The sequence below is a fragment of the Hyperolius riggenbachi genome, chromosome 5 (assembly GCF_040937935.1).
Source record: "Hyperolius riggenbachi isolate aHypRig1 chromosome 5, aHypRig1.pri, whole genome shotgun sequence".
NCBI lineage: Eukaryota > Metazoa > Chordata > Amphibia > Anura > Hyperoliidae > Hyperolius > Hyperolius riggenbachi.
This window is the reverse complement of record NC_090650.1, coordinates 438,915,110-438,932,261: the sequence shown is the minus strand read 5'-3', so window position 1 is coordinate 438,932,261 and position 17,152 is coordinate 438,915,110. Positions and strand designations below refer to the sequence as shown.

At 40.9% G+C, this 17,152-nt stretch overlaps 1 protein-coding gene across 3 annotated transcripts in view; it reads right to left on the bottom strand.

Moving 5' to 3' along the window:
* ADGRB1 (adhesion G protein-coupled receptor B1) overlaps positions 1-17,152 on the bottom strand; it is an 829,276-nt gene that overhangs the window by 25,579 nt on the left and 786,545 nt on the right. For all 3 annotated transcript variants that reach the window (XM_068238111.1, XM_068238113.1, XM_068238112.1), the window contains 3 exons: positions 7,238-7,409; positions 5,249-5,344; positions 1,690-1,755 (listed from right to left, as the gene is read on the bottom strand). In XM_068238111.1, the coding sequence (XP_068094212.1) occupies positions 1,690-1,755; positions 5,249-5,344; positions 7,238-7,409 (334 nt within the window). The remainder of the gene's footprint in view (positions 1-1,689; positions 1,756-5,248; positions 5,345-7,237; positions 7,410-17,152) is intronic.

Below are 17,152 nucleotides of genomic sequence, written 5' to 3'. Positions count from 1 at the left end.
CAGCTACTGATTGGGATGAAGTTCAATTCTTGGTAGGGTTTTTCTTTGGGCTGCTTTCACAGTTAGACGTTACAGGCGCACGTTAGAGCAGCCTGTAACGCAGCCCACCGCACAACAATGAAAAGTCAATGGGCTGGTCACAGTGCCCACGTTGTGTTACATTGTAACGCAGCAGGTAAAAACAAAGTGCTGCATGCTGTGCGTTATAAGCGGCTAAGCCGCTTTAGACTATTTGCACATGCTCAGTGATGTTGGAGGAGGAGGTCTCCCCTCCTCCTCCTCGGCCAGCCACATGGCTAATTAATATTCACTGCACGGTGTGACGTGTAGTGTTTACTTCCTGGAGTGCCGCTCTGTGCAGCGATTGGCCGGCGGGACCACGTGATGCCGCATGTGTCCAAGAGTATGCATCACAGGACGCGTGAAGAGCCGCTTAACGCGGCTCAATGTAACATCCACCTATAGACATCACAAATCGCTATAGAAATCTCAAACCGCAACTGCTGTACAAATTAATGACATTAAAGAAAAAAATGCAGAAATCACTTTAAAAAAAATACAACCAAAATCGCTGCCGAAAGCTTTTGGCGAATTATATAGCAATTGGCGCTTTCTAGTGGGTTCCAACCCTAAGCACCAGCAATCACGATGATAATAAGCAAATAAAATTAGTGTAAAGGAGGAAAGTCCTGAATAGAAAGACTGAATGGGCCAGATATGCTTATAACTGCAGTGCAGCCTGCTTCATCTCATCACGAAACTCAGCTGGTAGGCGGGGCAGTCAGTAATGGTCATGTGACATGGAAACTAGGAAGAATTATAAGTGCCTAAGCATAGTTTCCAGTGTTCCTGTATTGTGGTGGGAACCATGTGCCTGCACGAGGAGGCGGGGCTTTGTGGTTAACAGGAAATAGGTCTGAGCAATTGCAAGACTTCTGCTCACAGGAAACAAAAGGGGAGCAGCCGTTCTATAAGCCCTATGAATATGTGCACAGCCGCAAGCAATCACAGCCCCACAAGGGATTTTTAAGCTTAGAACGTTCAGATACAAAGGCAATATTTATAATCTAAAGTACTTAATATTTATTTTACAGAATTTGCCGTATTCAGCTTTTACGCGTGGTTCTCAGGGTAGCTAGAAGAAGCCATGCTCAGTGGAGGCGTGGCCTTTCACTTAAAGGAGGAGCAGAGAAACTTGTGAAACGGTGGTTGGTGAGGGCAAGGGCAGGGCCGGGCCGAGGCATAGGCTGGAGAGGCTCCAGCCTCAGGGCGCAGTGTAGGAGGGGGTGCAGAATTAATTCAGCTGTCATTCCTAATTGTGTATGAAGCAGTAAAAAATAAGAAAAGGGGATACATGGCAGTGAATGCAAGCCAGATAACTAGATATTAAGGTGTTGGGGAGGTTGTGGGCCCTGTGGCGCCTCTTAGTCTAATAGCAACCAGTGTGTGACGGCTGGGGTGGGAGGGATGGAGGGGCGCACTTTGGTGTCTCAGCCTTGGGTGCTGGAGGACCTTGTCCCGCCTCTGGGCAAGGGATAAAGAAGACCGCTACCATTTACTAACTAGATCACCTTCATTGTCTCCACATCCTATACAATTTCTGGATCCGCATACAACTGGTTCAAATCCTCTTTATGTACCTAATATTTGCCATGTAAAACAATCAGAGAGTAGAAAAAAAAGTTGTACCGTTGCTTTTTTATCCTTCAGGCCGACCATAGCCGTGCAGATATATGGATTATTGGCCTCTTCCAGCTGAAATTAAGAAGAAAATACAAGTTAAACAACATACAATCCCTCTGGGTTATTGCATTACTTACTGCAGAATACTGGAATCTGATTGGCTGCTGCAGACACCAGTGCAAACCCTTCATAAGACTACCTATGCATATGTGACTGAAGAAGGATTTTAACCATCTTACTCGATACCCCGCATAGGTCTTTCAGTGCAGTGCTACCCCTCCCTGTCCCTCTCTGAGTGCTGCTGTGCAGAATAACTACAGACAGATCCTAGTATTTATCTGATATAAAAGAAATGCATTTATTGGCCTCAATTCTGGAAGCTATCTGAGGTAAATTTGTTTTTGTTTTTTTCAGCAGCTCTGAAAGATTTTTCTCCATTTCCGAACATGAGGTAAGACATGAGGTAAAAGCATAAAGTGAGGTAAAACATGAGGTATTTTCAGCGGTAAGCATGCAGTATAAAATAATAGTCGTTTTCCATAAGTTAAGATAGGGGGGTTTTTTTTGGCTGAGGGGGAAGGTGTAGTTGACCATCTATATACAGAGGATGGGCACTAGAGGGAGCACCTGTAAGTCTGTATATAAAATACCACCACCCAAATGTGGCACTGCCACCACTAAAAACATGAAAGTCAAATAAAATGTACAATCCGACAAACATTACTGCAACAGCTGAAAATTCACTTTTCATATTTCATCTCCATAATTTTAAGATATTGTATGTAACCAAATAAGCAACTTCTTTAAATAGTAATTGCTTCTATGGCTCTGACCACTAGAGGTCATGTGTCTTCACACTTGGAGCAACATTTTTACAATATGTCCCAATAACAAACAGGTTACATTCCGGGAGATTGTTTGTAAGTGGAATCTGTTTGTAATTTGAGTCCTGTGTTAAACTTGGTGAAACTTGGATAAATTATATTTTATAGAATACTGTAACATCTAATAACAAAAATGTGTAATAAGAAAAAAGGTATTCTATATTTTGTACATGAAGACAACTTTGTTTGCTTCTCTGAAACATTGTAACAAGGGTCGTTTGTAAGTAGGGGACTCTCTGTATTTAAATATTAAGTCTATGGGGTCGATTCATAAAAGGCCGTGCGAAAATAGTCGGGAAAATGCCGCATTCGGTATTTTAGACCTTTGTGTGCTAATTCATCAATATTTTCACAGTTGCGGTAAAAGTTCGGCGAATTACCAAAGCCCATTGACAAAAACATGTAGCTGTTCCGGTGCTGTGACGGCATTACAATGGAAGAGGCGTCCCGACACCCCTTTAGCTGTACATGTTTTGTTATACTGCCTCTGCTTGCCCTGAATCTGCGCTGAATCTATTAGTCTTTCTTAGCATTCTATTGAATTGCCACAGCTTAGAAGTAGGGATGGTCGTAGTCAGGTCGTAGTCAGCCAACTTCGCTACGCTGGAACCACACATATTTTTACGCAAATACGCTTCGCAATCTGCGGCTCCAAAATCAGCCACTTCGCTACGTTAGCATACCGTAGACTACGCATTAAAATACGCAAGCTTCACGTATTGCATAGCGTAGTTGATGCGACCGCTTATGCCCTTATGCGGAAAAATTTCCGCAATAATCTGCTAACTATGCGCATACACAAACTAATATAAGCATACATTCCAACATCCAATGCGGAATTGTATGCGTATAAAGGGCAATAAAATTTCTGCGCATGCGCAATGACCCGTATAAATGCAGTTACTGCACGCGTAGTTGACTTCGCAATACATACGTCAACTACGCGTAGCGGGCAAAGCTACGCATAGCGGGACTACGACTACGCGGAAATGCGTACGTGTAGTTCTTAAACTTCGCCTACGAATTACGATGCGTAGTTGCGTACTACGATGCGTAGATTCGCGCTGGCGTAGTTTACGAGCAACCCTGCTTAGAAGAACTTCAAGAAACTATACAAAGCCATGCTTAGGTGATTTTCCCCATTAGCTCCTACGCATCTTCAAAATAGGAACCCAAAAGGTTAAACAGACACACACCCTAAGGTATTCAGGGGAAGCCTGTTTTGTTCTGGTCTCGCTTTGCTGCTGCCTGGGGGGTTGAAAAGCTTGTCCCGCTGGTGAAGGCTGCGGGTCCTATCACCAGGAGACAGGGGCTGTTTCTATTGGCTCCCTGTTCCTGTCAGTCACAGCTACCTCTGCTTGTGAGTCATAGCTGCCAGCACAGTCTTTCTCTTTTCACCACTTCAAAGCAGACGGTATAGCTTCATGGCTTTACCTTTTTGAAGGGAGGAGGCAACGTAGATAAGTTAACCCTTACGAAAACAGCCCACACCACGAGCACACTGCAGGACACTTTAGCATTTTGTGAACTCATCCCTACACTACAATAGTCCCCAAATCGATCATTATTTGCTGTACTCGAGGTCAGTCTTATACTTTTAAAATGTTTACATTCTTTCTATACCTTCTGAATGGAGCAAGTCAGAAGAATGTCCCTCTCACTTGAGAGCTCACCTGATTGTGAAAAGTGATTATGAGGTGCCTTCCCATGCACTGAACTGCATGGAGCTCCCTGTCCTGATAGGTGGCCAGAGATAGCAGTAGTCAAGGCAGGGGGAGGGAAACCTTTCCAGATACCCAGAATTCAGTGGGCCACTGGATTAGAGGGACAGGGAAATCCTGTAGTGTCTCCCTGTGTGCTATAACAATGAAGTAATTCCCCTAGCAGCTCTTTATACTGGTCCTGGAAATACGTTGTGGCCATTATTCTTTTCACCTTTTTTTTATCCCCTTTATAAATCCCCTTTAAAGTGTATCCGAGGCGATAATTGACGCGATGAGATAAACGTGTATGTACAGTGCAAGGCATATTAATCACCAGGCTGTTTTACTTTGATGCTTAAAAGTTAATTTCTAGGCACGGAAGTGACAGCTTCTCTCTTGTCAGTACCTTGTCAGGAATATAATAAACATCACTGAAAAGCAAATTACAGCCATAAACGTTTTCCTGGCAGAATACAACTTTTGAGCTTAGGCGAGAGATATAAAAAGGTCAATAGTTCATGTATTTTAAGTCTGGGACACGTAATAGGCTGCCACTGATTAGAGCAAGTAAAACATTCAACCTACTTTTTAAATATTTAAATATAAAAGAAAACCATGGGATACTTAAGAAATTTATTTTTAGGAGTAGGAGGATAAATATAATTGTTAATCTCATCGGTTTAATTTCACCTTGGGTTCACTTTAAAGGGCAATGTGTAAAAAAAGCAAAAAACAAACACAACAAAAACATTATTTGTGCCGTACTCATTTTAGCAAATATTCCCTGTTAAATCTGTGCATGGGAGACTTGCCAAGAATTTTGGAAAACGTCCATATGTTGGGAATAAGCGGCTCGAATATTCCTTTTACTAAGATCTTTCTGTAAGATGTCCTATTCAAGCTTACAACACAAAGGCTCAATGTCTTTCAAGAGAACACAAAATGTTTTCGGGAAAACAAGACAATTGTAATAAATACCATTAACTGAGCGTGTCCGTTCTGGAAGGAACCGCCTGAGTCTCCGTTGCCTTCTTCTTGACGATCAACGACTCGACATTTCACTGCATCCTGGACCTGAGGGAATGGTAGAACAGAAAGGTCATCACAGGTAGGTGTTGTGACTCTCCTGGAGTATCGATCTGCTAGAAAGCAAGCGGTTAGGAGTCATAATGGCCCAAGGAAAATGCTTAGGTTTTCCCTAGTAATAGAGCCCGCTGGAATTTTTTATTTCAATAAGTGGTTAAACACACACATAGACGCTGTCAAAAGTAATGGTTCTGCTGATGAGCACAAATGTCCCACAATCGTAATTAATTTCAACTACTTTTACAATTAATTTCAATTACTTTTACAATTAATTGTAAAAGTAATGTAAAAGTAATCAGGAACTGTAATTTCCCAATTTTGCGTAATGTTGTGCCAAATTTAGCGGTTAATAGCAAAGCCCCCATATACATGCCATTGTCACCAAAACTGCTACGTATGTTAAAGTGAACCAGAGACGAAGCACCCTCATGTATTTTACCATATATATCAATGGGGACATTAGAGAAAACACTTACCCTGCTCTCTGTTTCATCCTTCACTGCTCAGCCTGCTTCTTATCAGCCCTGATAAAATCTCCAACTGAGCATTCAGTCTGGCTTTGCTCAGGAATCATTATAGCTGAGTCTGTCTTCTCTGGTGTCTTTTCAAGCCCAAGCCTGCCCCCTGCTGGCGCTGCTCAGGAATCATTTTAGCTGAGTCATAATAGCAAAGCCAGACTGAATGCTCAGGCCTGATAACAATCCGGCTGAACAGTTAAAAATGAAACAGAGAGCAGGTAAGTGTTTTCTCTAATGTTCCCACTGTTATATATGGTAAAATACATGAGGGTGCTTCGTCTCTGGTTCCCTTTAACCTCCTGAGCGATAATCCCGAGCTGAGCTCGGGGTATGTCGCGCAGGAGGATTTCTCAGGCCCCGCTGGGCCGATTTGCATAATTTTTTTTTTGTTACACGCAGCTAGCACTTTGCTAGCTGCGTGTAACTTCCGATCGCCGCCGCTCGCCGCCGATCCGCCGCTACCCGCCGTTCCGCGCAGCCCCCCCCCCTCCCCAACCCCTTGCGCAGCCTGGCCAATCAGTGCCAGGCAGCGCTGAGGGGTGGATCGGAACTCCCTATGACGTCACGACGTCCATGACGTCGGTGACGTCATCCCGCCCCGTCGCCATGGCGACCAGGGAAGCCCAGCAGGAAATCCCGTTCTGAACGGGATTTCCTGCTTACTCTGATCGCCGAAGGCGATCGGAGTGGGTGGGGGGATGCCGCTGCGCTGCGGCTATCATGTAGCGAGCCCTGGGCTCGCTACATGATTTAAAAAATAAAAAAAATTAAAAAATAGTGCTGCGCCACCTCTTGGGCGATATAATTGTATCGCCCAGAGGGTTAAGGAGGAGAGTGGGAATAAGTCAAAATTCCAAAAGGTCAGAATTTTTCTAAAGGACCTTGTAGATTTTGAGAAAATCAATTTTAAAAATGCAAAGGAAAGATGGTTTTTAAACTCAGAAAAATTACAATTACATTTTTAAATTTGATTTTCTCAAAAAACTACAAGGTATTTTTGAAAACAAAATGTCTTATTCACACTATTCTCCTTAACATATGTAGCAATTTTGGTGACATTAACATGTACGGGACTTTGCTATTAATTGCTAAATTCGGCATGGAATTGCGCGAAAATTATGCAAAACTACCAATGAATTACACATAATCAATTGAATGTCCAAATTGCAATTACGTATGGCCATGATTGCAAAAATGTATGCAACATTTCACTAAATGTAATTATCCGATCACGATCATTACTACTTCCAACAGACTTTGAATTGCCCAATTTTAAGCTGCATACAGGTTGCATGAAATCTGCATGCAAGAAGGAATTATCAGCACCTCCAAGGCCACCTCCAGTGAGCACATCGGGTCTTACCTCTCGCCGAAGGATGCAGTGAACCATCACTATTACAAAGCCCTCCAGCGAATCAAACACAGCAAAGAGTATCTGGAAGAGGGCTGAGCGGCGGTCGGTGATGGCAAGAACAGCAGACATCCAGGTCAGTGCCAGCAGGGGCAGCACCACACAGGAACTCCACAGCGATGCCCTAGGAAGAACAGAACATCGTACGTGAGATCCGATGACCACCAACGGGAGCCCAAAGCGTTCACATGACTGTAACAGAAACTCAGGCCATGCAGTCGCTGAACCACAACCCCACAACGCTCAGAGAAGGCTGAGAATCATGGGACTCACTGGTTAGTGTAATCCGAGACTTCACAAGGCAGTCCTGGCCTACAAGTTTTCATAAAGCCCAGTTTCATCTTTCTGGCTAATGTTATGTTACAGTGGAGGCCACAGAAATGATTAGCAGGCTGTTAATATTGCTGGAGCCATCACTGTGCTACCTAGAAAAAAATGTAACTTTATTTTCAGGATTGTAGTTTTGGGTAGTGTGAAAAGGAGATACAACCACTACTGGAGTTAAAAAAAAAAAAATTTCATCCTTTGTTCTCATTTTTTAGAATTTCAATAATTTCCTCTCCACAGAGGAAATGGGGAAAACTCTCGAAGAATGACAAAGACGACAACACAACACATAGTTTTATTGCCGTCTGTTTCTGGACCCCAAGACTAATAGATTGTATATGAAAGCCTCACAGCTCCATGGAGGTTCAAGAGACAGGAAGTGAGGGCAAGGTCCTCCAATCTCCAATGAGGACACAGATAGCAATCCTCTTTCCCCTCTAAAAAAAAGTTTCAAGTTCCTTTCCGCACTATTCAAAACTAAATTAAAACAAAATACAGATTTCTCTTGGCAAAAACCAACCCTGGTCGTTCCTGCCAATACATTAAAATATGTACATGCGTCCCTCAATGTTCCTGGCCTTCTCTTTATTCCAATTTCTTTTCTTCCTTTGGGCATTTCAAAGGAAGTCCCTGCAGGGTGGTGTCGCTTTTGTCCCTCTCCACTCTTTATACACCAGAACAAGTTGCTTGGCCGAGAGCTGAACAGTGTAATATGGCTTGTGCTGCAGCTGCCATCCTAAGCCATTTGTGATGATCACTTTGGGTGATAAAAGTTAGATATGTGTATGTAGCTTCAGAACCCGTCCCCAATGGAGTGGTATACACTGCTGGAGTGGCAGTATATATAGTACAGATACGTCCCACTGTGGAAGTCCGTGGCAGTGTTCACTGCACTCAGGAAGAGACACATCCACTGCCCTCCAAAAATCTGACCCGGTTTGTACACATACTACCTGCCTGGTCATGAACATATGTAAATGGTGCTTTCTCATAGAAAACTAACCATTCACAATTTAAATATATATATGGCCATTATTATGTTGCTGCCCCCCCCCCCCAAAAAAAAAAAATGTCCACCCCATCCCCCTATTCTTTGGATGCCTCTGGTTCTGTGCAGACTTGAGGGAAATTAGAAAAATAAAATCTAAAATGGGGTTATGGAACCAAGCTGAGGAAGTCAGTAAAAGGCATTGTGGGCGTTGCTACTGCTGCATGGATTGCATTATCCTGCTTTTCAAACTGCAAATAAGGCGGGGCACAGACTGAACTGCCTGGGAACACTGCAGCCTGTAAAAATAATAGTCTGCACTGCAGGATGTGATTATGTTGCATCAGTTTATCAAGGATTTTCCTACACAGATAAAAAACGATCTCTGCCACGGAGTATCTGCACCGGACTTCAGAGGGGGGATTCAAAAGTAACTGTTGATCTTTGGAGTTGATTTTGCTCCTATACAGAGTGATGAAAAGAAAGCAGAGCCCATCACTTGTAAACGCTGCCACAAAAATGGTCAACGAGATGTGATTAGCTATGGCTTGCAGGTAAATGTAATGTATGTTGGCGCTTGTCAAAAGAACCTATTTAACATATAAAAAAGAACGTTTCAGTTCTTAGCAATTTAAAAACTAATAAAAAGTAGTAAAAAAAAAGCATTATCAAACTCATTTTGAGTATTTTCTTGCATGGTGGGGGCTTTAAGGCTACTTGCACCCCAAGACGTTGCGTTAGGTGCTACGTTAAGGTCGCATAACGTGCACTTAACGCAAGGCCTGGTGCTCTTCGATGTGGACGTCAGAGTGAGCCGCGTTGTGCAGCTCACTCTGGCGTCCGTGATGCCGTGATGCGTACTCTTGGACGCATGCGGCATCACGTGGCCCCGCCGGCCAATCGCCGCACAGAGCGGCCGCACCAGGAAGTAAACACTGCACGTCACAACGTGCAGTGAATATTAATTAGCCATGTGCCTGGCCGCTCTCCGCTCCTCCCCAACAGGACTGAGCATGTGCAAACAGTCTAACGCGGCTTAAGCCGCTGTAACGCCGTAGCATGCTGCACTTTCCCGACAACGTGCAGCGTTACATGTAACGCAACGTGGGCAGTGTGAACAGCCCACTTGTGTTACATTGCTGTGCGTTGGGGGAGCGTTACAGGCTGCACTAACGTGCGCCTGTAACGTCTTAGTGTGTAAGCAGCCTAAAGGTATTTTATTAGTGAGGTTCGCAAATACCTCTTAGAAGAAAACTCACAAAAAAAAAAGAGCTAATAGGATTTAGAGTTTTGTATGTAGCTTGGAATTCGACCAATCAAATGTACTTCTTGTCAATTTTCTTTGCATTACATTTGCATGTCTAAAATAAATTAGCCAGTCATTGACCTAACCATCTCTAGTTCTGATAGCGGCAGAGATCACTAAGGTCCATGTATTATTTTGTCAATCAGCACATCCAAAAACCCTGCTGCAGACTTCAAATCCTACCTCAACTTCAAGAACACATTAGAGGCTAATCTGTGGCCGTGGAAGAAATCTGAGGACAGAATCAAGATGAAAAGAAAGCACAAGAGCTGCTGTACTTGATGAGTACACATGTAATGAGGCAGGTGTGCTACTGCAGGGGCAAAAGCTGGGGTAGTAGGTTTTATTTTATTTGAAACACATGAAATATTACATTAAACATTTCATTGTTTATGTTCCACCTGCACTCCCAAAATTAGCAGTTACGATGCAAAATCTTATTGCAAAATTTCAAGCAAATTCATAATTAACGTCACGCATAACCGTAATTATGTTCTATAATTTCGCGATTACTTACATAATTACATGAAAATGTAAAATTTGGTTGTTTAGGAACAAGTAAAAAAAGTCTAAAAAAATTAGATTTTCTCAAAAATGTAACTTGGTAACATTACATTTTGCTGAGGTACACTTTAATATATATCGAGTTCTGTAACACATGTTATACATTTTAAGAAAATAGACAGTGTGGGGTTCCCCCTACCCAGCCACTTTAACAACGTGTCTCTTATGCAGGCTGGTATAAGATAAGGTTTGAGCCCTATAGCTGGTATAGTTCAGGGTGCAGGGCCCAACACAGTCCAGGCTCTGATATCTGGCTATACCGGCCTGCAGTGGTGACAAGCGGTTAAAGGGCACCTAAACTGAGAAGGATATGGACTTTTCCTTTTAAAATAATACCAGTTGCCTGACTCTCCTGCTGATCCCGTGTCTCTAATACTTTCAGCCACAGCCCCTCAACAAGCATGCAGGTCAGGTGCTCTGACTGGAGTCAAACTGGATTAGCTGCATGCTTGTTTCAGGTGTGAAATCCAAATACTACTGCAGTCAAAGAGATCAGCAGGACTGCCATGCAACTGGTATTGTTCAAAAGGAAACATCCATATCCCTCTCAGTTTAGGTTTCCTTTAAAGAGGCTTGGGAAAGGGGATCCCCGCTGTCAGTCTTCTTAAAATATATAAAGTAATGCTGGGTACACACGTTGAGATTTCCCGCTCGATTCGCGGGATCGAACTGATCGATTCGATTATTTCAAACAGGCTTGATAGGATTTTGATCGTTTTTTTCATGTTAAGTATGCAAAATCGACAGCAGGAACGATCGAAATCCAATCGAGCATGTTTGAAATAATCGAATCGAGCCGTGAAACGAGCGGGAAATCTCATCGTGTGTACCCAGCATAAGTATGCAGAACCTGGAATTTGGTAAATGTAAAGCAAAATGCTATTTTACGGAGTAAAAAAAAAACACACATTTTTTTGATTGTTTTAAATCGATTTTTTTTAAAAAGTCTTTTTAAAAAATTTTTTTAACTTGTTCCTACAATCCCTTCTATTCCCCCTCATCATCCTGGTTTGCACACATTTTTTTGCAATTATATTTATATCGGCCGCATTCGTAATTATAACATGCAAAGTTGCATAATGGATTACTTGTAATCGATTCAATTTTGAAATTGTCATTACATATAATCAGAATTGCCTAATTTTATTCAAAATTTTGCGTAAGTGAAATGAATATATTATGTTCATCACTACCAGTGACCAGCTCCATCCTGAAAGGGAAGTTGGGGCTAGCAAATCACTGAAACTATTGTTCAGTGATTTGCTAGCCCCAACTTCCCTTTCAGAATGGAGCTGGTCACTGGAACATAATATATTCATTTCACTTACAGCAACTTTTGGGGAACTATATCGGCAGAAAAAAATCCTTTCATTTGCTCATCTCAAATTATGCTTCCTAAACAGAGATATTTATCATTTTTGGCAGACTTTTTTGTTCACCTTTTAAAACATGATTTTTTGAATCAATTATTTTGTAGACAGCTGTCTTGTCTTTACTGCACTGCCGAAAATCGAGACCTTTCCTTCAGGAATGATCAATATGATGCTATTAATTCAATTTGTATGTTAAGGAAAATTTTATGTTATTATGCAAATTTATGACACCTGAAATTAGATCAACTGCAGCAGCTGTTGCATTTGATTGGACCATTTCCAAGCAGACATTTGCATAAAATCAGCTAATATTTGCATCAAGTTACATTTACTGGCATCTCATTCACCAAGATTGTCAGTCCAGTCCCACCACCAGGTGGAGCTGTAAGCAAGTATCATATTTTATTTTTTTATTATATTGTTAGATAATATAAAAATAACTGACTGGACAGTTTTGCAAGCAGAAAAGAGGCTTGCTTTATTGCTGTAGTAAACAAATCTCTGACATTATAGAGTTTGGCTGTCCAGACCTGATAACGGATAGTGAGGAACCTTTACTGCAAGGCAGAAGAAGAAAAAGAATCTAGTCGAGAAAAAAAAGAAACAAACTTGCCAATCGGATCTGCAGGTGTCATTCCAAAATGAAAATAGGACTTTTTTTTTTTCAATACTCCAAATTTTTCTTATTAAGATAAAGAAAAATATTTTTATAGTAATAGTAATAAACTAAATTTAAATTTAAATATATCATTATGCATTCCATTTACACACCTGGTGTAAGTTTAATCCCGTAAATACTTGCTAATTTTACCCTGTATTATAAATTAATTTATTATGGAGGTGTGGAGTGCCATGGAAGGTGTTATTAAAGAGACTCCGTAACAAAAATTGCATCCTGTTTTTTATCATCCTACAAGTTCAAAAAGCTATTCTAATGTGTTCTGGCTTACTGCAGCACTTTCTACTATCACAGTCTCTGTAATAAATCAATGTATCTTTCCCCTGTCAGACTTGTCAGGCCTGTGTCTGGAAGGCTGCCAAGTTCTTCAGTGTTGTGGTTCTGCTATGAACTCCCCCTTCTAGGCCCCTCTATGCACACTGCCTGTGTGTTATTTAGGATTAGAGCAGCTTCTCTCTGCTCTCGTATCTTTTACAAGCTGGATAAATCGTCCTCTGAGCTGGCTGGGCTTTCACATACTGAAGAATTACAGACAAGGGCAAAGCTGTTTGCAGGAAGAAACAAGCAGCCTGAAACTTCAGTGCATGAGAACAGAGGGAAAGAAACACACAAATGATCTCTTGAGATTCAAAAGGAAGGGTGTATACAGCCTGCTTGTGTATGGATGTATTTTCTATGTGTGGACATACTGTACATCAACCTACTTCCTGTTTTGGTGGCCATTTTGTTTGTTTATAAACAAACTTTTTAAAACTATTTTTAACCACTTTTAATGCGGCGAGGAGCGGCGAAATTGTGTCAGAGGGTAATAGGAGATGTCCCCTAACGCACTGGTATGTTTACTTTTGTGCGATTTTAACAATACAGATTCTCTTTAACAAAACAACAAAAAAAGAAATGTATGTAAACCAATACTCTGTATTCTCTGATTAAGAAATACAAATATTTGTTTCTGTTCAACTCCGTATAAGAAAAATTGTAAGTGTGAGGAGTTAAAGGGTAAATTTAAAACAATAAAAACTGGAAGGTGCTCTGTACATGAGTTCCCAGAATAACCTCCCTGCCGAGGGCCACTACAAAAATGCATCTCTTTTCTGTTTTTCCTCCAACAATGGGTTTGGGAACCAAATACAGAAGCTTTGCAGCAAACTCTAATCCTGAAAATTCTGAAGGCAAGAGAAGTAAGTAAACTTTAAAAGAGTGGAAAATGGCTGAGCTGTTGTAAAATTAGCATGTTTTTAAGTTTTAAATGTCTATTATTTATGTTTTATTGGAGATATTTTGGTATAAAATAAATAAATAAAAAATAAATCTCCTGGGTAAGGAAACAAAAATAACTGTTTCTGTACAATCCTAGAGATGAAAAATGTAATTTTGCGGAGTTGAAAGGTGAATTGAGGCAAGAAAAGTCAAAAGAAAAGCAATGTAAGAACGGGAATTCCATTAGAATAAATGAACATTTTTGACAGAATCTCCTTAAAACGGTCTAACACCCAGCATTAGAACTTTGCTTTAAAACATTGCTTACAGCTTAGAAACTATTATGCCAGATTTTTTTTTAAAGCACAAATTCACTGAATGGGTTACATGACATTTTAGTTTTGCATTTAGCTAGAAATCCGCATCCGTGCTTAGGTTTAGTTACAAATGTATCTTTGTTTGGAATGCAAATAGACCTCTGAAAAGCCTGTCTGGGAAGCCCTCTGTGCTCTCTCAGAGAGGTGTTTGTTTATTTACATTGTAAATAGATACATTTGTATCTAAACCTCAGCACGGAGGCGGATTTCTAGCTAAATGCAACACTAAAATGTCATGTTTAATCCATTTAGTGAATTTCTGCTAAAAAAAAAAAAAAAAAAATCTGGCATAATAGTTTCTAAGCTGTAAGCAATATTTTAAAGCAAAGTTGAAATGCTGGGTGTTAGACCACTTTAAATAAATGTAAAATATTAATAGTGGCAATCCCCAGCAATATTAATGTTATTTATGTATTTTTAAGAAAAAAGCAAAAAAATAAAAATAAAAATAGTGAGCCTCCTTTTAACACTTTATGTCTGCAGGCTGGGGTTCCAGTGCCTAAACAAGTTTGGACCCGGGGGACATTTTCAAGTCTCCTGCCACAGGCCACATAGTGGTCTATTAATCTGGACCAATGAGAATCAGGCTTACAATACTCGTTAGTCAGCTCAATGGATCAATATGAAAGAAACCTGGAGATTCAAAAATGTTCTTGCTGAGACTTCTATCTTGCCACAAGACTGAAGTCAGTATGGGCATTGGGCTCTGATTCACTGTAATGTTGTTGGGAGGTGTAGCAGTGAGGAGGAGGGTCTTCAATCAAATTTTCAAAAAAAAAAAAAAAAGACGTGGAATTTGAAGAGGAACAAGAAATCATTTGTATAGGTGTCAAGTGTTTTATTTGACTATTTCTGAGAAAGGGCAAGGGGTTCCGATGTAACCCTATTTTAATTTGGAGGGGGACATGGCATGACAAATACAGATCAGTGCTTGAATATATATATATATATATATATATATATATATATATATATATATATATATATATATATATATATATGATAGGCGTTTACTATCATCTTAAAGTGGACCCAAATTAAAAATACAAGATTTCAGAAATAAAATCTATTTTCTAAATTATAATAATAAATAGCAGCCTTTTTTCAGCTGCATGATGACAAATATAAAATATTTTACATTTATTGGAGAAACCCCTCCCTTCCTTTCAAATTGCCGGGACAGAATCCGGCAGACTGGTGGAGTAGGAGGTGTCCGGCAATGGAGGAATTGCCAATGACTGCCACCTGTATAACCCTAGTTTTGAAAAGAGAAGGGTGAATAGCATGCGGTGAAATGCTCATAGGCATGAAGGAGTGTTTATTTATCTTTGTATGTGTCAGAGTGGTGCAACTAAATATTTTTAACTAAAAAAAAGTTTAGTTTGGGTCCACTTTAATTCCCCACTGAGAATGGCAACATTTCTTATCTGTCTGGAATGGCTGCCTGTCATTTTATTTATGTTGTTCTCCTCAGACAGCACACCTGACTCACCTTAGCAGTGCACGGTCTAGTCTGCGTGGCTGCCACAGACGTGTAGAATCCAAGATAGAAGTGACCAGCACTGGATAGTTCAAACTGTAGATTTATTCACTTGCAGAATGTAAACACTGAGCGGCAGGAGCGATGTCCACGCTGCAGCCAGAACTGCTCACAACGGACTGTTGTGGTTTCGAGCGGCTAACCGCTCTTTGTCAAGTGATAACATGCTATCACTTGACAAACAGTGGTTGGCCGCTTGAAACGGCAACAGTCCGTTGTGAGCAGACCTGGCTGCAGCGTGGACATCGCTCCCGCCACTGAGTGTCTCCTCTATCTGCTGCTTACAGCAAGAGCTATAAATACAGCTAAGAGCTGTAAGTTCTGTGGCTGGATGGCCGGGCTGATGTTGTTCACATTCTGAAAGTGAATAAATCTACAGTGTGAACTATCCAGTGCTGGTCACTTCTTTTCTTGTCTTATTATCTATTGTATTGTCTTTTTCACACTTACATGCATCCAAGACTTTGTAGTAAGTACCAAATAAAAAGGACAAGTAGCTCTTCCTGACAGGTGAAGATTATCAATTCACCAGCATCTAGGTTACATTGGAAAGTGATAAAACATTGAATGCCTCAGTCAGGCATTGATAATTAGAGATGTCAATGGTATGCTAATTATTCTGCCTTACATGCAAACTTAATGCACATTATATGTAGATCAGAAGTGAGTCAGTCCAAATTTTTAGGATGTGCATCCGGCTGGCCAGTTCCAAGATGCATACGGGTTGCATTTAATTTGCATGCAGTATGGAGCTATTATCAGCTCATCGACTATTTCTACTGCTGGGGGGAAATCTGTCAAGAATCCCAACTGGCAAGTAAAAGGGTTTTTTCAGGCAAAAGAAGATGATGAAGGAAAATGTATCTAAAACTTTCCTAAATGCCATCCAAATGCCAACCGCTACATAGGTGTAGGTCCATATTTGTCCCTGAAAATGGCCAAACATAACATATGCCATTGAGGACCTAGGGCTCCACAATGTTCTGAACCTGCCCAGATCCTGAGATTGGATATGGCTAGAGAGAGATTAAATAGGTGTGTTCTGGAAATAATGTGGACCAGTGCTATTGGTTGATTGATCAGTAAAACCATTTGTACATATTTTGGGTCTAAAGAAAATGAAACTAAAAGCTTGACCAAAAAAAAAAAATAGTTTCCCATGTGACAGTTTAGAGTTCAGCTATGTACCATGTATTTTGGCCCAATGCGTTTGCTGTTTTTCTTTAGCCAATCCCATAGCAAATGCACCACACCTCACAACAGCTAAACTTAACCACTCCCTAAAATGTTATTTCCTCTCTGGCACCACCCCCTTCCTCCCTGAAATTCCCTTTTTTGATACCTCACATCCTAAACTCTAACACCTGCCCACCAAGTTGACCCATTCCCTATGCCTAACCCTTATGACCCCAAATATGATCTCCTTCCTAATACACAACGCTAATTTCTCCCCTACCATTAACGCCATTCGAAAGTGTAACACCCCCCCCCCCCCCACCCCCATATTAACTTG